Consider the following 27,774-nt stretch of genomic DNA (forward strand, 5'->3'; position numbering starts at 1 on the left):
GTGTGCCACGATATAACAGCAGAACCACTCAAGCTTCAGCAACACTTCAACATTTCCTGCGACACAGGTTACCATTTATACAAATGATCAGCAAAAAATAATAATTGCATAGATGTATCTATTCTATCATCTCTACTTTAGACACATGGAGATCAGCCTCTTAGGGCTGCATGTCATCCTCGTCTTCATTTGCATTGTTTCAAATGTATTGTTTAGAGATATCAAATCAACACACCTCAAAGTTCACATGCCATAAATGTAATTCATGCATAAATGTTCCACCACTCACCAGTGGAGTGAAACATGTTGTTTTCTTTCGGACTTTTTGTTGCAGATTTGTTCAAAGTTACTTCTCCAATATTTATTGATAATTGATCGATATTTATCTAACAATTATAGATCTCTATGATCTGTATCGATAGCCAGTCCTACATGCCAGTAGGCCCATGTCCATACAAGGACACAATACTACACTAAATTTCAACTACTCCTTGCTGACAGTAACACTGTGACATGTCCATACAAGGACACAATATTACACTGAATTACAACTACTCCTTGCTGACAGTAACACTGTGACATGTCCGTACAAGGACACAATACTACACTGAATTACAACTACTCCTTGCTGACAGTAACACTGTGACATGTCCATAGAAGGACACAATATTACACTGAATTTCAACTACTCCTTGCTGACAGTAACACTGTGACATGTCCATACAAGGACACAATATTACACTGAATTACAACTACTCCTTGCTTACAGTAACACTGTGACATGTCCGTACAAGGACACAATATTACACTGAATTACAACTACTCCTTGCTGACAGTAACACTGTGACATGTCCATACAAGGACACAATATTACACTGAATTACAACTACTCCTTGCTGACAGTAACACTGTGACATGTCCATACAAGGACACAATATACACTGAATTTCAACTACTCCTTGCTGACAGTAACACTGTGACATGTCCATACAAGGACACAATATACACTGAATTACAACTACTCCTTGCTGACAGTAACACTGTGACATGTCCATACAAGGACACAATATACACTGAATTTCAACTACTCCTTGCTGACAGTAACACTGTGACATGTCCATACAAAGACACAATACTACACTGAATTACAACTACTCCTTGCTGACAGTAAGACTGTGACATGTCCATACAAGGACACAATACTACACTGAATTTCAACTACTCCTTGCTGACAGTAACACTGTGACATGTCCGTACAAGGACGCAATATTACACTGAATTACAACTACTCCTTGCTGACAGTTACACTGTGACATGTCCGTACAAGGACACAATATACACTAAAATTACAACTACTCCTTGCTGACAGTAACACTGTGACATGTCCATACAAGGACACAATATTACACTGAATTACAACTACTCCTTGCTGACAGTAACACTGTGACATGTCCATACAAGGACACAATACTACACTGAATTTCAACTACTCCTTGCTGACAGTAACACTGTGACATGTCCATACAAGGACACAATATTACACTGAATTACAACTACTCCTTGCTGACAGTAACACTGTGACATGTCCGTACAAGGACACAATATACACTGAATTACAACTACTCCTTGCTGACAGTAAGACTGTGACATGTCCATACAAGGACACAATATTACACTGAATTACAACTACTCCTTGCTGACAGTAACACTGTGACATGTCCATACAAGGACACAATATACACTGAATTACAACTACTCCTTGCTGACAGTAACACTGTGACATGTCCATACAAGGACACAATACTACACTGAATTACAACTACTCCTTGCTGACAGTAACACTGTGACATGTCCATACAAGGACACAATATTACACTGAATTACAACTACTCCTTGCTGACAGTAACACTGTGACATGTCCATACAAGGACACAATATTACACTGAATTTCAACTACTCCTTGCTGACAGTAACACTGTGACATGTCCATACAAGGACACAATATACACTGAATTACAACTACTCCTTGCTGACAGTAACACTGTGACATGTCCATACAAGGACACAATACTACACTGAATTACAACTACTCCTTGCTGACAGTAACACTGTGACATGTCCATACAAGGACACAATATTACACTGAATTACAACTACTCCTTGCTGACAGTAACACTGTGACATGTCCATACAAGGACACAATATACACTGAATTTCAACTACTCCTTGCTGACAGTAACACTGTGACATGTCCATACAAGGACACAATATTACACTGAATTACAACTACTCCTTGCTGACAGTAACACTGTGACATGTCCATACAAGGACACAATACTACACTGAATTACAACTACTCCTTGCTGACAGTAACACTGTGACATGTCCATACAAGGACACAATATTACACTGAATTACAACTACTCCTTGCTGACAGTAACACTGTGACATGTCCATACAAGGACACAATATTACACTGAATTACAACTACTCCTTGCTGACAGTAACACTGTGACATGTCCATACAAGGACACAATATTACACTGAATTACAACTACTCCTTGCTGACAGTAACACTGTGACATGTCTGTACAAGGACACAATACTACACTGAATTACCACTACTCCTTGCTGACAGTAACACTGTGACATGTCCCTACTCCTTGCTGACAGTAACACTGTGACATCACGTGACCATCTCCTAGAGGTCTACTACATCACAACATCACAATGCAATGAAGAACTATTGGGTAACCTTTCATCTCTAGACTAATACATGATCCAAATCATCCACATTGGCAGGATTAAATGTTCAAGCTTGTCCTCTTTAGATTCGTCATGCTTCAGGAGAGTGGAGGTACCACATCATGCTTCAGTCAATACAGAGGCTTTGTCGTGTCATCGTACAAATGAGGACAAAGATAGAGTCCAATCAGTTCTATATGCAGTGTCAGAATCAGGAGGGTAAAAAGCGTGCATCTTAACAATCATTGATAAATTTGAGTGGTGTCACCTTATTATTCTTACGAGGCCATTTCGCAGAATAATCTCCGTCTCAGATATTCTATAGAAAGTCATTCACTAGAGATTTAATTTGAATTTGAACTTAATCTACATTATGAGTGAGTGAGTTTGATCTAACCCCGTTTGATTTAACAGTATTCCAGTCATATCATGGCGTGTCAGCTTAATTTAGGAGGAAAGCCCGAAGTGATGCAGGTCTCAGATGTTTACCACTTCGGTGAAACCCACGAGCAGGGGTATGGTGCTGACAAACCTAGAAACATAATCAGGGCAAACTGGGATTGGAACCCACAACCTTTGATGACATGGCCGCCCGTGCCCCCTTTACATTAGGAAATGTGACGAAGGATGTAAGAAACTAAGACCAGACAAATGTCTAAATACTTCAGTTGATCGAACTTGCAATCTTCATATCTATAGCCTAGTGAGTGAGTCTGAATGCAGGATTGACAACTTAGATGTAAAAATCAAATACTGTTGTGGTTTGATACCTCTGAATAACCAATCAGATTCAGTTCACAAGAGAACGGTCTCACAACACAAGTGTTGACATGCTTCGGCAGGTGCAGACAAGGGACCCAGGACAACTAACCAATAAACTACAGTGCTCCAGATAGATGCCGCATCAGCATATTATATGGATGAAAACTAGTCAAATACTGATGGATTACAATTATCATACCAGAATTCATCAATTCGACACACAAGCAGTAGTGTTCTAGTTTGTTTGAAATAATATGTCCAGTACTCATCAGCACATAACGACTCAGGTGATTTTAATACTCATTCCTGAACCTAAACTCACACCAGTTGTAGCGCTACAGTTGTTTTGAACAACGTCACCCAGTACTGTACTCAATTGGTTGAAAAATTATCTGGAGCACTGAACTAGTCACACTCATCTCAAAAGAAGCAGGGACGTCGCCGTACTAACTCCAATCTACAAGCACAGACACCTCTGTACAAGGGCTGCACTATGGAAGGATACCAACAAAGGGGAGTACTGTTCCTTTAACGGGCTGACAAATGTAAGTGAGTGAGTGAGTGAGGTTTTACGCCACTTTGAGCAATATTCCAGCAATATCACGGCGGGGGGACACCAGAAATGGGCTTCACATATTGTACCCATGTCGGGAATCGAACCCGCGTCTTCGGCGTGACGAATGAACGCTTTAACCACTAGGCTACCCAATCGCCCCTCTGACAAATGTAAAGCAAATCAGTTGATCGGAACCTTACGTATTAATTTGAAATTTTGATGATCATGATGAACTGCATCATTCTAAAAGAGATGCTAAACAGCCGCAATCAATTCTACAAGGATAACTTTGAATTTTACAATTTGACCAAATCTCAATTTACTGAAGACAATGTGATAATGAAAACCATTATGATCATCCATATAAACTAATACAATTCATCAAAGTTAATTGACAAGTACTTAAGTTCACTATTTCTTCCAAAAATGTGTAACAGTCTTGCTCAATCATTATTTATAGATGCATTGTAAACCTAATTCTAACCCCCTATTTCCTGTGTCACCAGCAGGAGTCTCATGGTGTTAATTAGTCAGTCATTACCAATCATCCAACCAAGTAAGTGAGTTAATGAAAAAAGAATACATAGAATATGTTACAGTCAATGTGTGAAATCAGTGAAATTTTCACTTAGGCAATATAAAAATTGATTGAAAAATATTTCCATTTATTTTATAATTCCAAACATTTTGATATTGAATATCATCATCCAGGGACTGAAAATGATGGAATTAAAAGAAAACAAAAGTCGACATATAACAGGGTTTTTTGTGCTTCTAATCCAAGCATAATTATGATATTGTGATGATTCAAGCCCATTTGAACTTTTAATAGGTTTCAGACAATATGTTAAATACAGATTCTTCAGTCAATTTCTAAAATGATTAAAATATTTAGGCATGGTGTAAATTGCCAAAGTGAATCACATGCCACACATTGAGATATACATGTGTGTGGGTCTATCATAAGGACCAGAGAAGAAACTTGAAGAGTTAGAGACACATACAAATGTTTATAAAAAGCAACTAAATGACAAAACAGTTAATGATGCTGAGTATGATGAGAGGATGTTGAGCTGTATTTTTGCCTGAAGAATCCCTGTTTTAAAGAACATGCTGACATTAGTTTTTGTTTGGTTTGTTGTTTAACGCCGCACTCAGCAATATTCCAGCTATATGACGGCGGTGCTGACATTAGTGCTATGTCTACAATGACAACTTCTCTTGGACTTCTTATTCTTCTGAACACGCTATTTGTCCATCATAAGGAAGAAGTCACAATCATTGGGAATAGGTCTCCAGCCGTTGTATAAGGATGTTTTACAAGCATGTCCTATTCATACAACAAATACAAGTATTTGTATGATGGTTCAGACCATACAGAAGACATGTTCCAATGTCAAAAATGTCAATATACATTATTTAATCTATGGAAGTTGTTGGCAAGTGAAGGTTATTTGACTGACAAGTTAGACAAGTGGACAAGGTGTGGACATTCGGAGTGAGTGGACAGACAGAGTACATGTATGTCAGTAGCAAGCAAACAGTCAATACCGGCTCCCACTTGTCAGCACTTGACGGCAGCTCCTGAAATTGATGTAGTAACGGTAAATATTTAACCAACATTTTATAAACGAAATCATGAGGCCAGAACAAAATAATGATTTGATTTAAGAATTCACCCAAACATTTCTGAAGGCAGGAGGGATTAAAGGAGGGGCAAAAAGCAATTCAAACAGAAAGGAAATCAAAAGTATATTGTGAAAATACAACCTATTGGGGAGGACATGGCATATTTCTTTATCATTGTTTTCAAAGAGGGAAAGTAAATCAATCCTTAAATTGTTCTGGTATGATTGTGGAGAATTGTTTCCCATAGTTCTGTAACCATGGTAACTGTTTATACTGTGTCCTCTTCCTCCTGTGTATAAGACTAAGTCTGCAAACTACCAACTGACCACACTGTACACACACTGCTCAATACACATACTAGGTATATAATATACATTTGTCAATGTTAACTCTTTGGATTCTTTTCCATACTGTCAAACATTTGTCTGGAATTACAAATCTGTTTGCCTTATCTCAGATAAATTACTTGTAATCCCAATTATGAGCATGGTTAGGACTGAACATGTTGAAAAAAAACACATTGCCAAAAGAAATACTAGCAACTTTAACGCAATCAATAGTTTCGAAGGAATTTTACTTGAAGCCATTGGGTTTGGTAGTATGGTGGAGTAAAATGAGCCCCATTCTTAAATTGTTTAGTTTGTTATGATTAGAAACAAGCGGTCTGTGCTATTTACTGAAGTGAACACATTAAGCATGTTAAGAGTATTGATGATGACATCACAGCCCCTGGATCAGCCCTGACCCTACACAACAATGGTCAACTTACCAAGATTAAAGCAGGTAGAGCATAATACAAGGATCAGTGAAATATGACTTCTCAGCCATAACAAAATAAAAATACATACACACTGACAGGCTGAAATCAGCCTACACATAATGTTGGAGAAGGTGACCCCCGGTTGATGAACAAGACATTGGATATGAGTAACAACTACACACAACACGGAGTCAACAGGAAAAAGACTATCAAACATTAACATGGAAGGCACATCAGTGTTAGAAGCAGGCACAATGATTGGCCTGAAAAGGTACAATTGTCTGTAAGCGAGGTGAATCTAAATCAATTTACAAATGTAATGATCTCCAAGTACATTGTCAGACCCTAGTCTCATCACACAGGTAGCAAGGGCAGCCACAAGCCAGATCTGTTTGTTTCTTCTGACAATGAAATCCAAAATGTCTAAAAGGTGTTTTGAAGTCATACAGAAGAATTTCCAATTAAAAGTTGATAAAATCATTTTACAAAATTAGACAATCCATTAAAAATATAACAATTTCATACATATTTCTGTTCACTAAGTCAACCACTCCAATGTTAGTTTGTTAGATATTGTGCAATAATGACAGAAAAAAAATGCAAGATTATAGAAATCTACTATTTCATGATTAGCCCATTCGACACCATGAAATTTCCTTCATTTTTTGTATCATCAAAATCGCATCCATTGGCAATGGCCACTAGATCAGAGTTACCTCCCTTCATCTTGCATCTGTATCGCCAAGGAGTGAGTGAGTGAGTATGCTTTTACGCCGCTTTTAGCAATATTCCAGCAATAACACGGCGGGGGACACCAGAAATGGGCTTCACACATTGTACCCATGTCGGGAATCGAACCCGGGTCTTCGGTGTGACGAGCGAACGTTTAAACCACTAGGCTACCCGACCGCCCCTTATCGCCAAGGAAGGACAGCAACCACGACAAGGAGGGACCATGTGACGTTTATGCCCTTTGCAGATTAGCCACACGTGTCGATACTCAAGACTATTTGGTGTGAGATGAGGTGGGAGATGAGGTGGGAGATGAGGTGGGAGAAATGGGGTCGTCACTGTTGTGAAGGATTGTAGTTCCACAGATTAATTTTCGTTCCACTTTTAGTTTTGACTTTCCGCATACAATTCCCAATTTTCAAGTTTTGAATGAAAAACAAGATGGCACTCCACACCATTCTGTAACCACGTGCTCTGGACAATAAATCCTTGAAACTTCGAACATACACTTCTTTTCAGTCATGTTCAAGATTACTGCACTTACATAGAGAAGGGCATGCACGGTTGTGTGTGTGTCACTCCTTGGACTAGCCCAGACCAGATCGGTTTTACAATGCTAGCCTACTGAGATACTATTCTGCAGTTTGACATTGATACCAAACACAGACACAGCATACTGACACCAAAACAAACAATACTTGTTATATTGCCTAATGACAAACACCAGGTAGGGTAACAAGTATCATCTTTTACATCGTTTGGTGTGACACAATCGGGGATTGAACCTCCGACCTTCTGCTGGTGTGAGGCTGACGAATATGTGACACAGCGGCCGATCCAACGCTGGTCTTCCTGCAACAGTGAGGAGTTCTGGTAACCACATCCACCTCGGCCAATAAGGCGCTACCGAAATGAGACAGAGCTGCTGTGTATCCTACCCCCTGCAGTAGCAATGGAAGGTTGGTTGGTTTATTGTTTAACGCCGCACTCAGCAATATTCCAGCTATATGACGGCGGTCTGTAAATAATCGAGTCTGGACCAGACAATGCAGTGATTAACATCATGAGCATCGATCCATGCAATTGGGATCGATGACATGCATCAACCAAGTCAGCGAGCCTGACCACCCGATCCCGTTAGTCGCCTTTTACGACAAGCATAGTCACCTTTTACGGCAAGCATGGGTTGCTGAAGACCTATTCTACCCCGGAATCTTCACGGGTCACCAATGGAAGGACTAGAAGCGAAAACATCTAAACATGAAAATTTGCCTGATTGATTGCCAGAGCATCGAGATCTCCTGCTCAAGGATCCGGAACCAGGGAAACAAATACTGAAAGTTGATGTGGAAAAGGAGATCTTGATGGCTAGGATGACTGCCCAACACTCAAAATAATATGCTATGAACACATGCAATGAAATTGCACCACAACTAAAGATGAGCTTAAGATCTAAAAATATGCAAAATCAATGGTGAAAAATCTTAGAAAGTAATTGTCTGTGACAAGCCCAACTGAGACAAGCTTTCAATATGGTGTTTACAATAAGAAGCGCATCAAGGGAAGTAACTCTAAACAAGTGACCATAGCTAGTGGGTGCACTAAACTAGGTGCAATCACGATTCACTCTGTATTATAGATATTGAAGAATGAAAGAAACTGCATACCATTGTCTCAGGATCAGAAATAATTAGTAAATTAATAAATTAAACACCCTCCTCCAAATTGAACATTCTGTATCACTTATCACTGCTCATAGTGCCAGTGCATAATACATGGTTTCATCCAATGGGAGACCTTATCCCACATCCACAACCACCAGGGACTTATCCAGACCTGCTCTGAGGCCTACATTCGGCACAAGTCTACAGCAAATGTCAGTAAAAATTTCCCAATCAGAACATTTGCAACTAATGCCGTGTAGTTATTGCTGAGGTCAGCAGTACGAGGAAAAGGCTTTAATATTTAGTTTTACATTGTTGCATTGAATGCAAAGTACTTCTGAAGAAAATATTTACAAAAATCTTGGAGTAAATTAACTATTTTTTCAAAATTGCCTGCTAAAGACACTTAGTTTGGAATCTGGGACAAATCCCTGACATACGATATGTTCCCCTCGGCTCGCCCCGACTCAATCTCACAGGTCAGTGCTGCGGGAGATCTTGTGACACAGCACCTGTGGCATTAAACCATTATCAAGACTATAGCATTTCCATTTCAAGATGTGTTCTTTGCATGAAATCAGATGAATACAAAATTTGCTGTATTTAAAAGAGTCCCAGAAGGTGTTGACTTGAATGTAGGTCGAGGAACTAGCTGAGCAGGTGGGAGGAGTAGTGCAAACAAGACATTCTCCTCTTTTTCAACTCATGTCTATGTGCTCAACAGTGACCCTTCACAGAAGAAACTAAAAAACCCAATACATACAGGGAGAAGCAGAAGGCTGTCACCAGCCAGATTAAACCCATTACCTTCCGATACTGACGAGACCGGATGTCAGTGTGCCGTGAGCTGGCAGGTGCTGCAGCCTAGTTCACACAGAAATAGACAAGATCATGCTCACACGTTTAGGACTGTTGTAACAATTCTTCTCCAATTACAAAATGACAGTATTATTACATAAATTAACCCCTAACCAGCATCCTACTCTGATAGAAAAAGATCATGTTTACACAATCGATATAAGTCACAGTGATACTGAATATAAACAAAGAACAAGTTCATCTAGCATGTCCAGTAGATGGCATCTTTTTTAAGGCAAGGGAGTTAGTTAACTGACTACAAAAGTCCAGTTTCCACCCTTGCCAAACTAGGCTGGAATTTCTGGGCTCGATTGTAGCGCCATCAGTGGCTATTGCAAGTTATGTCCCTTCTATGCCCCTCTTATTGACCAATCAGATTCAACCTTGCATATCACTTGCATTTGCTTCAAACAAAATGGCAGCACCCAGTCAAGACGATATGATAGATGATCAAGATCTATATGGTAGCAAAACAGGTCTTACTTTGTGAAGTGCATCATGCAAGCCCCTTGATTAAACACATGAAAAGATTCCGAAAAAATCTGTCGAAACCCAGTTGACGGAACGGATCCTTTGCACATCCTGCAGTCGACTGAAATCTGCACTTTGAAATCCATGTTGTTTACGAACTGGATGTCTATTTCGTTATGCGATTTTGATTGGATTATGCATATACTCGTTAGTACAACCAAAATATAACTTCATTATTCCAGTCTAGTTTGGCAAGGGTAGAAATTGGAGTTAAGTAAGAAGCAAGATGGTCGCTTGATGTTGGACTCACCCTGTGTTGCCAGTGGTCTGAAGGCCACAACGATGCAAAGCCAATGACTGTTTTATTGTGTCCCTAGATCACCAACATTGAATACTCATGTAATGATTTCAAACAGCTAAAACTTACTGACAACCATGTTAACAGCGCAGACACAAGCCAGGAGTTAACAAGAAGAACAATAACAGTCACCATATACAAAGTAACAAGTGCAATATTGTACAAAACCAATGGTGCCATTACAAAGCAATGAAATTGCAAGAGACGAATGGCATCAGGATATTTCCATGTTTGCAAAGGACATACTTCTCTAGCTTTATTAAATTTGAAAATCAATGTTGTAGAAAATGAAAGGATCTGAAACCATGAACATCCTCTGATGAAAGTGTCATGCTCATCCTAACAAACAATACGAGTTGCTCCTCCCTCTCTGGCATTTCAGACCTATATAGATTGGTATATCTAGGTCATGGTCGGTATACGTAGGTCATAATCAGTATATCTAGGTCATTGTCTGTATATCAAGGTCATGGTCAGTATATCTAGGTCATGATGTGTAGGTCATTAGGTTGGCCAATCTGTCCATACATACATTTCCAGTGCTTGAAAATAAGCAACAGAGTGACAGGTTCCCTATCACAACCCTAATGTTGCATGTTAGAGGGAGGGGGGGAAGGACAGTCCAAGATTCAAACAATACCTTAAAACCTTATTAAACTTCTTATACAATGGCTGGATGCTTTTGATGGATTGATACAGAAAAACTTCTAAAGCTTCTCATCATTTCTGTTTGTTATTTAAATCTCCGTGCCATAAGATCAGACTTCAAAACAAAAAAAACTGTCAGGAACTGGGTCACTTGATTACCTATAGGTCACTCGTTATGGGCAGACAAACAAGTTTCTAGATTTTGGTCTTCCAACTGTTACCATGGTTACCGCAAACAAATACAAGGAAGAACATGAGAAAGTGAGTGAACATAACACATGAATAATCTGCTGACCACCTGACTAGTCCATCAGACTGGCGTCAGGAAACAAACTGAAATGTGAATAACAATATCATGATTTCATAAACCAGTGACCAGTCATCTTCATGACTCGCTGCTACAAAACACACACATTCATAGTAACGTGGAACAGATGAGCAGTATGTTGGAGAACATGGCTGACATACATCATGTCCATTAACCCTGATCTAGGAAACACTAACACCAACAATCAAGTTGCCACGGATACATCATTGAATGAGTTCTGGCGTCAGCACCAATCTAAGTTCACAGTTGACATGGTTGAGATACATCTTATAGATGGACATTCATGTTTGCTGAGTTCTTGTGATTTTAACATGGTTAATGTGATTAGATAATGTTTACTACTAAGAACATGCAATATCATTGGTCCGCCTTCCCATCCCATCATTCCAAGTGAGTTTCAAAACATTGGTCTTGAGTAATATTCCTTGTATACAAGTCAACATTCCGAACAGTATCACCAGTAGTCCAGACTAATAAGGTTTCACTGTACAAGGAATAACAGGTGGACCAATGATATTGACGAGTAAAGAATGACTCCCTGCTCAGTGCTCAAAACTGTAGGAAACAAATAACAATATATGCAGTAGACCAATTAACTGCTTGAGTTACTCAAAGTCAATCATCTTCAAAGACCCCTTAACAGCAATTATTTTTCATCCTTAATTGCTAAATTTTAGTATAAATGGTATTATCATGATTATTGATTATGACAAAGTCAAGAACAAACAAGTTAGTGAAATTCTCATCATATTACCTTACCATGCATTGCAATCATATAACTGATGTTCCCAGGTGATGACCTACCATGTGAGTTGCTTCTTCGTCTAGCTCATCTCCAGCATTGGAATACTGCGACCGCTGACGGCGCATCTTGTTCAATGCATTCTCTTCCGTCTTGGTCAAGTCATTGTCAGCTTCCTCAATCTGTTTTCCAGCCCGGCCATTATCAAGGTTAGAGGTCAAAGCCTCTCTTTCAGTTTCACCCTCCTTAGTTTCATCTTTCTCGGTTTTGCTATCCTCCTCATCTGGGTCCTTCTTCTTATCCATTTTATTCTTTTTTCAAGAGAATTTCTAAAAAACAAATGCTTCACATTTGTAATCTATGAAACAAGGTTGTCAGTGTGGAAGCACTTTGCACAAATGCACTGTGCGTGATCTAGCCATACTCATATATAAACATTCATAAAGTGAGTATAGTTTTACTAGTTTTAGCAATATCACAGCAGTGGACACCAGAAATGGGCTTCACACATTGTGACATAATCGTAAATGGCTAGTGATCTTTCATTGTGGTGGTGTGAGTTGAAATGGAGCTTTAGATTATTGCACTTATATAGTGCATGAACTAGAAGCATTAGACTGTCACTAGTGTCAGGCTTGGTTAATGCATGTCATCCTGTCCCAAATGCGTAGATCAATGCTTGTGATGTCAATCACTGGATTGTCTGGTCCAGACTTGACAATAATTTACAGAATGTTGTCATATAGCTGGGTGCCGTATTTAACAAACAAACAAGGATCTCGTCTACCCATACTGCAGCTCTGGGCGAAAGATCTGTTGTTCATGTGACCCATTCTCTAAATAACATGTCATTGTGATGGGAGAGATATCAGAACGTAGCATCGATGGAGTAAAATATTGCCATGTTTTGTTTATCAAGTATCAGTGACCCTGGCCTTCTCACAAACAGGATTACGTTACAAATCTAATGAAGACTGTCGCGTGCTTCGGCGAACAGACGCTTAGAACTATGAACTGCAATAATGTTCAGTCTGTTTGAAATACTGGACTTTAAGAAACGAGGCCCAGTAAACAATAGGTTAACATCTACGAATTCCCATCTTTCTTTAGTCAGTGACATGTATGTTTTTTCCACAAACATGTTTGTTCAGTCTACCTTCTACGACTGGAGTGGAACACTGTCACAGGACGAGACGGAGGAGACGAACTGACTTTTCTCGGTCAAAGATACATAGCACAGTCATCCCTTATGTAGCGGCATAAAATTTCCGAGTCCCGTGATGGGATTCGAACCACGGACCTTCTGAGCGGAGGTCGGATGCCTTGTCCACATGACCAAAGAGGTTAACCCCGTCAGCAATCTGACAAGGTAAGGATGTCATCTGTGGGATGACTCCACGCCCAGCTACATACTCCCCCGTCAACAGAAGGCACGTCCCGGGCCGCATAGTAGGGTACTGAGGCTTATTTTGCTCAAATTTAATATGAACGTGCTCAGCCCCGAGTTGGGCGCCAAATTTGTAGCCGGGGTAGTGGTTTTTATCCGGCTCGGGCCGTTGGGAAACACAGACACAGGCAGATGGTGATAATGGATTTATTTCAAGGGGGGTGGCTGCTGTTGAAGAACTACCTGAAGAAAAGAAAATGTCCTTCCTCCTCAACAGCAGCACATGAAGTGAGGAGGAAGTCAGGTATGGAAGGAAGCTACCTGTAGAGGACCAGGGTGGCCAATTAGAAGACAGATTGCATTAAGCATCAAAGGAAGTGCTTAATGCAAGATATAAATAGACTGAGGGAAACCCTACAGGTGTAAAAAATGTCTAAAGATAGACAGAAGGTTGAAGGGGAAGATCTGGTGAGAGATTCCCAGAGACTGAAAATAAGGGTGTTGAGTTGTTTAAAGAGTTAGATACTGATATTCAACTGTAGACAAGACAAACATTGAACATATAGATGATTATGATGATGATGTATGAATAATGATATAACTATAGGGTACCCTGCTACACGCACCCCCCTTTTGGGAATGGTGCCCTCACCATACGCAGCTGAAAACAGACGAACAGCCAAGGAAAGGAGCAGGATAACAAAAGGTTGCAGAAAATTAAACCTGAGAAAGCAATAACATGTGCTCAAACATATATACAATGGACTAAGTAGAGAACTATACCCAAACCATGTTCTGTTTCACCACCCATTGACCGTCAGTCATCCACTTTGGTTTCTGGCGTGACCTGCCAGGTCTTGTAACCACTGGTGGGGTGACAGAAGATAATTCTGGAACAACAGAAGTGGAAGGGCTGGAAGGCACTGGGGAAGTCGAAATTCCTCCAGGCAACTCGAGTGACGGCAACACCATAGATGGCGTCGTTGAAGAGGGAACACCAGATAATTGAGCTGGTGGTGACCTTGGAAACGAAGGAGTTTCAACCGGCTGACCCAATGGAGAACCCCCAGGCACTGGAGATAAAGGAATTTCCACATCCAGGTCGGTTGTAGAAATCTCCAAAGCGGTGTTGGAGGTATCACCAGGTACAGCGGAAGCTCCTAGAGAAGGCGGAGGGCTCCGAGGTTTAGGAATGGGACGGCCATCCGAACCAATGGGAAGGAGTAAATTGCGGTGAAGTACACGATGCTCCCTAGTGCCTTCCTTGCGGACTTTAAACACAGGAACATTAGAATTCGGCTGTGATTCCACCACATAGAAATCTTTCTCCCATCGGTCGGCAAGCTTCTGTTTCCCACGAATGTTGACATTGCGGACCAACACAACATCACCTACCTTAACAGTAGCACCACGAGCCTTCAGATTATAAGTCTTCCTCTGTTTGGCCCGGGCCTTGTCCATGTTTTGAGTAGCGAGCTCATACGCAGTTGTCAACTTGCGCTTCAAATCAGCAGCAAACTGCGTATAAGATGGCGATGAAGTGTTGGCGAGAGACGTGCCAAAGGCAACATCAACAGGCAGTCTAGGATGTCTGCCGAACATGAGAAAGTAGGGCGTGAACCCAGAAGACTCGTGCAAGGTACAGTTATAGGCATGGACCACATGAGCAATATGGTCCTTCCAACGTGCCTTTTCCTGATCCTGCAGAGTCCCGAGCATCCCAAGAAGTGTCCGGTTAAACCGTTCACATAACCCGTTCCCCATGGGGTGATAGGGAGTTGTCCTTGTTTTCTGTATCCCAAGTATGCTGCACATTTGTTTGATAACATCACTTTCGAAATTCCGTCCCTGATCTGAATGTAACCTTTCAGGGAGGCCATAGTGTACGATAAAGTGCTCAAACAAGGCCTTTGCTGTTGTTCGCGCTGTTTGATTACGAGTTGGAATCGCAACAGCATACTTGGTGAAGTGGTCAGTAATGACCAGAACATTTTCGTAACCACCAGATGAAGGTTCCAGACTGAGATAGTCAACACACACCATTTCCATGGGTTGAGTGGTCTGAATGTTGACCAATGGTGCGCGCTCAGTCTGATTAGGAGCTTTCCGAAGAATGCACCTCTGGCAGCTACGAATGTGGTTCTCGACATCTCCCATCATTCCTGGCCAATAAAACCTCGTCCGTAGGAGAGCCACAGTCCTGTCCCTACCCAGATGCCCCATCCCGTCATGAAGATGAGTAATGACGGATTCTCGTTGAGGCTCTGGGACAATGAGTTGAAAGTAGGGATAATCACCTTCTGTAGTCTTCTGTCTCCTATAAAGGAGATTGTTATTGATGGAGAGAGCATCCCACTGCCTGAGGATTGAAGCTGTGTCACGATCAAATGACCTAAGAGACTCCTTTGAAGGGCGCTGATCTTTACGGAGAAGGTCCACAATCGTGCAGATTGAGGGGTCCGCCTGCTGACAAGATAGCATCTGATGATCAGTCCCAACATTGGTAGACTCGAAATCATCAACTGCTAAAACACAGTTCAATACCTCATGACAAAGTGAGAGCGTCTCTACAACACTAGACGTCTGCTGACTGTTGCAAACCGCAGACACAGATTGGATATCCATGACCTCACGTGGCAACCTGGACAACGCATCAGCATCCTTGTTCCTTGCCCCTGGTACATACTCTACAGAAAAGTCGTAAGCAGCAAGGTCAGCGAGCCAACGATGTCCAGTTGCATCCAATTTCGCTGATGTTAAAACGTAAGTGAGGGGGTTGTTGTCGGTCTTAACGGTGAATGGGTTGCCATACAGGTAGTCATGGAACTTCCTGGTGACAGCCCATTTCAGAGCTAGAAACTCTAATTTGTGAGCTGGGTAGTTGCGCTCTGATTTGGAAAGCCCTCGGCTCGCATAGGCTATCACTCGTTTCTGGCTATTTTGGGTTTGGTAAAGTACCGCGCCTAAGCCATCGCCACTTGCATCAATGTGCAGTTCGAATGGCTGAGTGAAGTCTGCGAAAGCCAAAATGGGAGCGCTGATAAGTTTACCAACAAGCTCACTGAAAGCCGACTGCTGCTCCTCCCCCCATATCCAGTTCTGGTCGGGTTTGCTATTTTTCCTTTTCTTGCCGGATTGACCAACAAGTAAATTTGTCAAGGGCTTTGCAACTTTGGCATAATTAGGCACAAAGCGACGATAATATCCAGAGAAGCCAAGAAAACGACGAACATCATCCACATTCTGTGGAACTGGCCAGGTCTCCAGTGCCGCAATCTTCTCAGGGTCTGTCGTGATACCCTCCTCAGAGATTACGTGACCCAGATATTTCACAGAGGTCTGCAAGAACTGGCACTTAGAAGGCTTAAGTTTGAGGCCATTCTTGCGCAATCGAAGAAAGATTGCACGTAATCTCTCCAGATGCTCATCAAAGGTCTTTGAAAACACAATGATGTCATCAAGGTAAATGAGACACTGTAGGAGATGGATGTCGCCCATACATCTCTCCATAAGACGTTGAAAAGTTGCGGGAGCATTTGTGAGACCAAAAGGCATCGAGTTACACTCGTAAAATCCTAATGGACCAACCGTAAAAGCAGTACGGGCTTTATGTTCCTCAGCAACTTCGACCTGCCAATAGCCCGACTTCAGGTCAAGACAAGTGAAGTACTTGGCACCATGAAGTGCATCAAGGGTCTCCTCAATCCGTGGTAAAGCATAAGAGTCTCTAACTGTACGACTATTAAGTTGGCGATAGTCTATACAGAAACGTAAAGACGAGTCCCTTTTGCGAACAAGAACCACGGGAGAGGCATAAGGACTAGAAGAAGGACGAATAACCTTAGCATCCAACATGTTCTTCAGATGGTCCTTAACCTCTTGATACAATGCAGGTGGAATGCGCCTATGTCTTTCCCTGAAAGGACGTTCATCAGTTAGCTCAATCCTGTGAGTGACTAAGTCTGTGTGGCCCATATCCATATCAGACTTGCTGAAGATGTCATCAAACTCACTAAGAAGATCGCGAAGCTTTGCTATTTCCTCTGGAGTATGTATCTGACCCAGGGTTTCTAAATTGAAAATGTCTTTAGGCTCGGGGCCAGATGTGAAAGCCGGCTCATCCGTAGAGGAGAGACCATCTAAGACATCTACTTGCTCTAAACAACAAAGTACTGTCTTGGCTGGAATAGTAACAGCCTTGGTAGATGGATTGGCAACCTCAACCTTAATCCTATTTGTAGACTGTCCTGGTATAAAATTCACAACCCCATTAACAAGGTTAAGTGAACCAGGTAGTGTGGGGGCAGCTGTAGTACAAAACTGCATGCCAATCCGAGGTGGTTTACCCCTGCTTATACCTGCAATAATCTGATTACATAAAGCAGGGATAACAATTGGCTTGGTTGTCCGCACACACTCAGTCCGGTTAAGGTCTTCCCGACGCCTAATGAGCCATTGCTGAGCCTGACTCCAAGGTGATGCAGTGGCTGCTATTGGTGCACCATGCAGGCTTTCAGCAGCAGTCATGACATTTGTCCCTAATAGTAAAGGCACCTTGAAGTGGTAGTCAGTATTGGGCACTACAAGTATCGGTATAGTTACCTCAACTTCCTGGGGTAGTGGTTTTTATCCGGCTCGGGCCGTTGGGAAACACAGACACAGGCAGATGGTGATAATGGATTTATTTCAAGGGGGGTGGCTGCTGTTGAAGAACTACCTGAAGAAAAGAAAATGTCCTTCCTCCTCAACAGCAGCACATGAAGTCATATATTTGCAAGTTTACAGGTATTATTTATCTTAAATATAAAAGTACAAAAGCCATTGATAAACTATACTAAAACTAACTTTAATGTTAAATTACTGTTATATGTTCATTATAGGATACTTGGAAAGCACATGGTCCAAAATGGACCATGTGGTTAATTATTTTACAAGCAAGTTTTATAATATCAATATTCCATTTACTAATTTAATATTACTTTAAATGATATTATATATATATTATTCAATTTAATTCAGCACCCTAATATAGATATTAATTTCTGACAGAAGCAGATGAAAACAGATTGAAATATGGCCATTCAAAATGTCTTTAGGCTCGGGGCCAGATGTGAAAGCCGGCTCATCCGTAGAGGAGAGACCATCTAAGACATCTACTTGCTCTAAACAACAAAGTACTGTCTTGGCTGGAATAGTAACAGCCTTGGTAGATGGATTGGCAACCTCAACCTTAATCCTATTTGTAGACTGTCCTGGTATAAAATTCACAACCCCATTAACAAGGTTAAGTGAACCAGGTAGTGTGGGGGCAGCTGTAGTACAAAACTGCATGCCAATCCGAGGTGGTTTACCCCTGCTTATACCTGCAATAATCTGATTACATAAAGCAGGGATAACAATTGGCTTGGTTGTCCGCACACACTCAGTCCGGTTAAGGTCTTCCCGACGCCTAATGAGCCATTGCTGAGCCTGACTCCAAGGTGATGCAGTGGCTGCTATTGGTGCACCATGCAGGCTTTCAGCAGCAGTCATGACATTTGTCCCTAATAGTAAAGGCACCTTGAAGTGGTAGTCAGTATTGGGCACTACAAGTATCGGTATAGTTACCTCAACTTCCTGACCTAAGAAGTCACTAGGGATTAGGATTATAGCTTCAACATACCCCAAGTAGGGTAGCTTAGCTTCCCCGGCTCCTTTTAACTTCAAGAGTGAACCTAGACTATGGAGTGTATGTTGAGGGAGGTTATTTGTGTAAAATGTCTCGGACATAGTGGTAACCTGGGACCCTGTGTCTACAAGAACATTACATAAGTGGCCTTCTACCCTAACAGATGTGACGTTTGCGGGACCAATCAAATTTGATGGCAACCCAGAATTGGAGCTAATGTCGGAGTCCAATGTTCGCCCCATAACATTGACTCCTAGGAGTTTAAAGCGGGGCACTGTGGGTGACGCCGCCTAACCCCTATCTTCCCGCAATCATAACAGTGTACCTCAGTTTTTGAGGCTAACTGTGATTGAGAAGCATATGGTGTACGTGATGTGCTACCTTGTGTAACTACATTTGTAGTGGTAGACCTAGGGGGTAGATTCTGAGCCTGAGATTGGGCCTTATTGGCTTGATTCTGGGCTGTATTTGAGGGCCTATGAGATTTATACTCCAGGGTGTTAACCCTATCCCCAACAGACCTAAGGTTCTTATCAATCACCTTTAGGCGGAATAGCACATCATCCAGTTGTCTGTTGCTAGTTGTAGTGGTAGTCAATTGACATGATTGTGCATCCCCAGGGGTGGCTAACTCCTCCTCAACCCTACGGACAGCAAGCAGCAGCTTGTTATAGTCCGTACCTGAATCAAAGTGATGGCGAGTCGCTTGCTTCAGGTCATCACGAGTGAGACCCATCCAGAACCGGCTTCGAAGCAAGCTAGGTGCAGCATTGTGTGGTAAAGTGCCAGATGCCTCTATCTTGGAGATCAAATCCCGGAGGCGGCAACTCCACACAGCGACAGACTCATTCTTTTCCTGGCGGGCAGTGTAAAAACGCTCCATAAGCGTCTCGCCAGGCATCACATTGCCAAACACTAAGTCCAACTGCTCAATAGCAGTGTCAAGGGTAACAGTTTCTGAAAGCCCACTAAGTAGGTCAGCAGCTGAACCCTTGGCGGACCTCCGCATGGCATTTAGAATTGAAGTGTCCGAGAATGCATTCTCCCTACGACACCCAACAATCTCTAAATGCCATTGCTTATACTTGACCTCACCCTTGGTCCCATCCCCAGAAAATGATGACAACCGTGGACTGGGAGAATTGATAATGGGCATGTAAGTAGGCTGAAAGGGTGTGACAAGTCTAGGAGGAGCACCTACACTATGGCTATAAAAGGTAGTTGGATTATAACCTGGATATGGTGTTGGAATAGTGCGGCTAGGCCAAGACTCATGCGGTGTGTGTGAAGGTTGTGATGGGTAACTATTCAGGTAAGGTGTAGAAGTTGCCCTAGGCTGAACAAAGTTGTAAATTGAACCATGAGGCCTAGGCAGTGAAGCTGGTAGGTCCATCATAGGACTAAGGTTCACAGTCGCCGGAGAAATCTGAAACAGATTCTCAGAACCTGTGGGCATAGGTGACCTTGATGGTGGCGTATGACTAAGCAGATGAGGTACCGGCCTAGGGGAGTGAACAGGTAATGCCACCCTAGGACTGGTATATATTGTAGGTGGAATAGTGTAAGTATTGGACAACCCAAGACCTGGTGCACCAGTACCAGTAACACGATATGTCGTATTGGGATGCTGCAGCTGATTTGCAATATCATCTGCTAGTCTATTTAGCACACCAGTGCGGACCGAAGGATGCAGATGCTGAAGGCAGCTAAGTACCACATCAACCTCCGGGTCCCCACTTACATTAGCTTCAGCCATGGTGATACAAACTAAAGTGCAAGGATGTTTGATATGAGAGGAATATGAACTATATGACACTATCAAAACTGAAGTACCTCCTAAAAGGCGACAAGAATCTCACAAGTTAAGATCCAACAAACATCTGAACATCAACAAACTATGAGCTCCTCACCAAAGGATACAAAATGGATGCGTCTGAAGTTCAGCATCTAGTGCACCACAAGGTACAAGAACAATGAACTGCAGCTAGCCAAAAACAGAAGTAAGGGAACCAAAAGTCCTCACTGAGCTAAACTGGAAAAGCAGAAACCAAATACCAAAATACGAAGTATCTGACAAAGTCTCCAGAACAAAAGGGAAAAATACAACTTTAGTTTGCTAAGGTAAGTAATACGAAAAAGGTAAGTGGCAAGGTAGGTGTAAGAACAACTGACCACTTGTTGTAATAAGAAATATTACATGACTAAGCTACCACAATCTGGTTACCAAGCAGATGTGTAGGATAAACTAAGTCAATTACGGCAAAGATCACAACAATCTTACCAAAATGTTGCGAGCAGGAATATATATAGGAAGAACTAAGTATGAAGCAATATATAAGTTGCGAACGAGAAGTAATCAACACAAGAGTAATGAATTTGTTTTGATTTGAATGATGAACTAAGATGATGAAATGGTATGAATGAATAGGACGGCACAAGGACAAGACATGATATGGCAAATGTTAGTTGAGCAGATAAGGAATTTCCCAGCAGTGAAAAATATTTCAGACAGGAAAGAAGAGTGAGAAATTTAAAGTAAGAAATATGAAATAACTATTTTAGGGTACTTACTTTGCCAAAAGGTATCCAAGTGACTTAACAAATTAAATGGCTTATCTTATACCAGTAAACTGCAAATTAATTTAATAAAATTCATTGAATGAAGATGAAAATTACAATATATCACAATTAGCTATCACAGTTAAAGGGCAGTATAAATAGAATTTATCAAAATTCTGTAAAGATATAGGTTGATTTTAAATAAGAATTTAATTAAATGAGAATTCTGCAATGATAACTCAGAATGGCAACAAGTGGGTCACACAGCTGTACAACTTTACAGTTGTCAACAGTGCTTCCTAAGTGGAAAATATGATGATCACAAGTGTGAAAAGATAAAGTTTCAAAAATGTTCAAGTAATGGTGATGAACATATCAAGCATATATATATATACAATGAAACAGTCAACTAATGACATTCTGATAAAATTTAGTTCAGAATGTAAACAAAGTTCATGGTCACAGTTCACAGATCAAAAGTTCATGTGTGAACAAAATGACAAATACATGTAAATCAGTTAAAATAAAAGTCACACTTCCAGGAATTGGAGGAAGCACCTCAATTTTAGCACTGATGCAGACGAAAAGTTCAACGTCATAACAAAGTGTAGATCACTGACGATTGAGGATCAAGATTTAATTTTAGTCAGAGTTATAGCTCAACGCTACACACAAAACTTCCACAAGTTGCATGGAAGAAACATCCTGAATCTTCAATGAAGAATCCTTCAACAGTGATGAAGGATTACCCCCAGAACACGATGAAGTTGATGAAGCCTGTGTCCAGAGTGACAGCCAACGGCCCCACGTTGGGCGCCAAATTTGTAGCCGGGGTAGTGGTTTTTATCCGGCTCGGGCCGTTGGGAAACACAGACACAGGCAGATGGTGATAATGGATTTATTTCAAGGGGGGTGGCTGCTGTTGAAGAACTACCTGAAGAAAAGAAAATGTCCTTCCTCCTCAACAGCAGCACATGAAGTCATATATTTGCAAGTTTACAGGTATTATTTATCTTAAATATAAAAGTACAAAAGCCATTGATAAACTATACTAAAACTAACTTTAATGTTAAATTACTGTTATATGTTCATTATAGGATACTTGGAAAGCACATGGTCCAAAATGGACCATGTGGTTAATTATTTTACAAGCAAGTTTTATAATATCAATATTCCATTTACTAATTTAATATTACTTTAAATGATATTATATATATATTATTCAATTTAATTCAGCACCCTAATATAGATATTAATTTCTGACAGAAGCAGATGAAAACAGATTGAAATATGGCCATTCCATACCTGAAGAAAAGAAAATGTCCTTCCTCCTCAACAGCAGCACATGAAGTGAGGAGGAAGTCAGGTATGGAAGGAAGCTACCTGTAGAGGACCAGGGTGGCCAATTAGAAGACAGATTGCATTAAGCATCAAAGGAAGTGCTTAATGCAAGATATAAATAGACTGAGGGAAACCCTACAGGTGTAAAAAATGTCTAAAGATAGACAGAAGGTTGAAGGGGAAGATCTGGTGAGAGATTCCCAGAGACTGAAAATAAGGGTGTTGAGTTGTTTAAAGAGTTAGATACTGATATTCAACTGTAGACAAGACAAACATTGAACATATAGATGATTATGATGATGATGTATGAATAATGATATAACTATAGGGTACCCTGCTACACTTACACCATAAATGCATATACTATAACCGCCCATAGAGAAAAAAATACAAACCTTTTCTAATGTTGTGCCATAATGTCATATATTTTGCAAGACTTCTAACTTGCGAAATCGACTTCCTATTAGTGTTTACGTCGCTAACTGCGCCACCTACTTCCTGTCCTGCCAATACTGGGATACTGTCTACTGGCTGATAGAGGTATACAACGCATTTGAACATAGAAACTAGTCTAAGACTTCTTCTTTTTTTTTAAATAATACCGGTATACATGTACCGTTCTGCTGTCTTTGACATTAGTTTTCATACTTTTGACAGCTGCTCGTAATGATACGAAAGTCTTGATAAATGGAAACTCACGGAATTGAAGGACTCGTCGCGAAAGTGCGCGGACACCAGCACCGGTAAACCGGCAGCCACACCAGCCACAGAACGATGTTACTAATAATAACAACAAACATGTATGTTGATACTGATTTTACTGAACGGGTGTCAGAATTATTGCATTTCCCGATATAAATAGTCTAATATGATAACGTTATTTACTTAAAGTATGTAGTGTTGGGTAAATATATTCCAAAATGTTCATTCCAACTTTTACTGTCAGACAGACGTATTACGATTGATGAACTTGAGAAAGACACCGATCTAAGCCATGGATCCATTGCAACTATCATTCATGAAATTTACAGATTAGTAATATATCTGCTCGTTAGGTGCGAAAGTTTCTAAATTCTGATCTTAAGGAAAAAGAACTGACATTTCCAGAGGGAATTCAGAGTTAACTGAGGAGAGATAATAATTCAAAAGAGATAAGTATAACGGGTGATGAAACATGGGTTCACCACTATGATCCTGATTCAAAACGTCAATCCAAGCAATGGCACCATTTCACTTCTCCGGCACCAAACACATTCAAGTGCTCAAGATCAGTGAAGAATTTTCAGGGATGCAAAGGGTGAGGAATACTGATTGCTGGAGTTATACTACTTCATGACAAAGCCTCTTCTCACACCTCTCGACTTGCATAGGCTGCTGTGCGACAATATGGTTTCGAAGAGCTCCCCCACCCTCTATACTCGAAAGCCCTGGCACCAAGTGAGTCCCACAAGTTTCCTTAACTGAAAGAACACCTTCGTGGAAAGCACTATGACGATAACTATGACCACATGCTGCAGAAAACTTCTTCCTGACTGGAATTGAAAAGCTTCGCTATCGATATGAGAAGTGTATTGAAAAGCAGGCAGATTATATTGAAAAAGAAATTAAAAGCAGTTTCACAATAGTTGGTTTTGTTTTTTAGGCTAAGAACGTTTTGACCAGCCATCTATTTAGGTTGTGTTTTCCTTTTCATGGCGGACATATTGGATTTATTTGGGTGGACCCATATCTGAAAATAATTGGAATGTTATTACCTACAACTGTGCCAAGTTTCATGCATTTATCACAAAGTGCACAATTGACCCCGTATCTGTCACGAAACGGCTCACCTAAAAAGTTGCAGCACGTGAAAAATATATAACACAAATTCCAGAAGACATACTATCCCTTCGCAAAAAACTAATTGATTTTACATTTCAATTGTTGGCTAATGTCCATTTCCTGAGAATGGTCATGGCCCAGCCGTAAAGTGACAGAAAATATTAAAATAAATATCAGTCACCTGTTATCACAAACAACATTTGTTGTTTCCGTGTAGGAAGTGTATCGTTATGCTGTTCATGATGTAAGCGCCAGGAGGAGAGTTCACACTTTACTGGCAGTCAGATCAGTGTTCTACATGAACCGTCGGCCCGTGGCAGCTAGATCTCGTGCTTGGCCCACAGTTTCAAATTTGTATGGGTCCCTGTGGCCTGCAGTAAATATACGGGTTGATCTATATGTACAATAAGATGCCGTTTTTTTATATAAGGGCCTGAACATGGCAAACTGGCATGTTTTTATATTTAAAACACTGAGCCAGATGCCGTCATTGTATCGGTTCAACAAAAATATCAAGAACAAAATATAATCATTTACTATATTTATGTTGCTTTCATACCACTTGAAAAAATAGTCAGTAGATGGGTGTCTGTGTATTTCCCTCAAACTGATAAAACAAAAAAATTGATAATTTGCCCCAGACGTGTCCACTTCAAGTTCCAGATGGCTAACACTACAGACCTTTCAGTTTCAAATGGTCTCGACCTTGGCGTGACTTTGGATTCCTGCCTTGGATCACACATCAACAGCGTACATCTCCATCCTCTCCGGAACACGGTCTTACGGTGGCCCAGTCGTCTAAGGCGCCGCGATTCGCTGCGTCCCTTGGGCACGCCAGAAACATATGATTGTGGGTTCGAATCCCGGTTCCCCCCGATTATTTTTCTAGGTTTGTCAGCACCATACCCGTGCTCGTGGGTTTCACCGAAGTGGTAAACGTCTGAGACCTGCATCACTTCGGGCTTTCCTCCCACATTAAGCTGACACGCCGCGATATAACTGGAATACTGTTAAAAGCGGCGTTAAACCCAACTCACTCACTCACTCACTGACGAGGAGGAACATGGCTACGACTGTGTAACATCTTAACCACTGCCCTGCTGAATCAGTTGTTGGACAAACAGCAAAAGGTGTAAAACGTATCAAGAGGTCAAATAAAACGAGGAATCCTAACCACGTGACTATAGTTCTACAAAGATCCACTGACCGCCTGTGCAATACCGGATATCTTACAATATGCTAGTCCTGGTCTTCAAATGTCTAAATGCGCAAGCTGCAGGGGTGGTTAAAAACTTCTGACCCTCACTATGATGGACTGTGTTGATGGGGCTGGTTGCTAATGTATTTTCAACATAATCCCCTCCGAGGTCCACACACCTCTGCCAACACAGCTGGAGCGCCTGGGCCCCACTGATGTAGAAGGCTTCCTCCTGGTAGTGTACAAGTCCCCCACAGTTGAAATGACGTCTTCAACATTTCCATAACGCTTGCCAGACAGTTTGGGAAGAGGTGGAAATCTGACGTGTCCAAATCTGGTGAATACGGAGTATGTTTAATTACTTCAAATAAACAAAAGCGACAGAATAAATCCTTTCCATATTCATTAGAAATCTGTGCTAAAAGCTGAGTCGATGGCACTATGACGACTATTTCATAAGCACGTGTTTATGAATCACTATCAAATAGTGATGATACCAGGTTTCGCGAAAAGATGAGCGTATCCCGCCCCATCGGCGGTACCCTCCACAAACACACGCAAAGGCAAGTCAATTGTTCCCTGCAAAAACAAGGAACATACAATACATACAATTCCCTATTGTGACCTGTACCATAACGTATTTCCTAGATTAAACGCCCGGGCGTATATTTCTTTCAGACACTCTTTACCACGGGCGTTTAGTCGTAGAGGAGAAAACTGGGAGAATTACGTGCATAAAAACTACGCAGCATTTAATCGGGTCCCGGACTTAATTCGGGAAAATGCGGTATGACACAAATCAAAATTGCATCGGACACCAGCAATATCACGGCGTGGGACATCAGAAATGAGCTTCCGTGTGACGAGCGAACGCTTTAACCACTAGGCAACCCCACCGCCCCTCCCTGGGGTGAGATGTACCCTGATGACAATGGGGGAAATGACGACTGTCGGTGTAAATCTCATGGCAATGACGCGACTCAAGAAAGCAGCAAGTGCAGAACCACACAGTGCATTCAAACCACCTATTTGTTACAATCCTCATTCGCCTTACTGTTCGTTGTTTTTATCATCTCTGTGTTTATATAACCATGTCCTACCCAGTCGATCACTTGCGTGACAGATCTGTGAAGGGCCGGGTTAAAATTTGTCTTCAGAAACCCATGCTTGCCGTAAAAGGCGACTGACGGGATCGGGTGTTCAGGGTCGCTGACTTGGTTGATGCATGTCATCGTATCCAAATTTCGTACATCGACGCTCATGATATCGATCACTGGATTGTCTGATCCATACTTGATTATTTACAGAACGGCGTCATATAGCTGGAATATTGCTCAGTGCGGCGTTAAACAACTTCCTTGATAAGGAAACGAGCACCCGTACCCACACATCGCAGACAAGACTGAAGATAAAGTCATCATTTATGCACAGCCTACACTATCATGGCTTTGACTGTGTAGCGGCCATAAAATGTCCGAGTCCCGTGATGGGATTCGAACCACGGACCTTCTGATCCGAGGTCGGACGCCTTGTCCACATGACCAAAG

At 41.3% G+C, this 27,774-nt stretch overlaps 3 protein-coding genes across 6 annotated transcripts in view; 1 reads left to right on the top strand and 2 right to left on the bottom strand.

Annotated features, from left to right (window-relative positions):
* Positions 1-23,716, bottom strand: part of LOC124136804 — a 37,151-nt gene extending 13,435 nt beyond the window's left edge. The window contains exons 1-5 of one of the 4 annotated variants that reach the window (XM_048380506.1): positions 23,604-23,716; positions 12,316-12,582; positions 10,488-10,550; positions 9,656-9,712; positions 5,615-5,647 (exon numbers count right to left, since the gene is read on the bottom strand). In XM_048380506.1, the coding sequence (XP_048236463.1) occupies positions 5,615-5,647; positions 9,656-9,712; positions 10,488-10,550; positions 12,316-12,558 (396 nt within the window). In that variant the 5' untranslated portion in view covers positions 12,559-12,582; positions 23,604-23,716. The remainder of the gene's footprint in view (positions 1-5,614; positions 5,648-9,655; positions 9,713-10,487; positions 10,551-12,315; positions 12,583-23,603) is intronic. The other 3 variants (XM_048380507.1, XM_048380508.1, XM_048380510.1) reach the window with 3 other exon arrangements.
* LOC125371765 lies at positions 19,562-20,464 on the bottom strand. Its single transcript, XM_048380485.1, has one exon. It carries the CDS (start codon positions 20,462-20,464, stop codon positions 19,562-19,564), a length of 903 nt encoding a protein of 300 aa, XP_048236442.1.
* A 3,842-nt stretch (positions 23,717-27,558) lies between the features above and the next one.
* Positions 27,559-27,774, top strand: part of LOC124136802 (tropomyosin-1, isoforms 33/34-like) — a 47,070-nt gene continuing 46,854 nt past the window's right edge. The window contains exon 1 of the mRNA XM_048380516.1: positions 27,559-27,679. The gene's annotated coding sequence lies outside the window, so the exon portion shown is untranslated. The remainder of the gene's footprint in view (positions 27,680-27,774) is intronic.

The sequence above is a fragment of the Haliotis rufescens genome, unplaced genomic scaffold, assembly GCF_023055435.1.
Source record: "Haliotis rufescens isolate VD_foot unplaced genomic scaffold, xgHalRufe1.0.p SCAF_31, whole genome shotgun sequence".
NCBI classification, from domain to species: Eukaryota; Metazoa; Mollusca; class Gastropoda; order Lepetellida; family Haliotidae; genus Haliotis; species Haliotis rufescens.

What these genes read in the sequence shown, in the direction of transcription:
- LOC125371765 (XM_048380485.1), bottom strand. Translation starts at nt 20,464, where the DNA reads ATGCCCATTATCAATTCTCCCAGTCCACGGTTGTCATCATTTTCTGGG.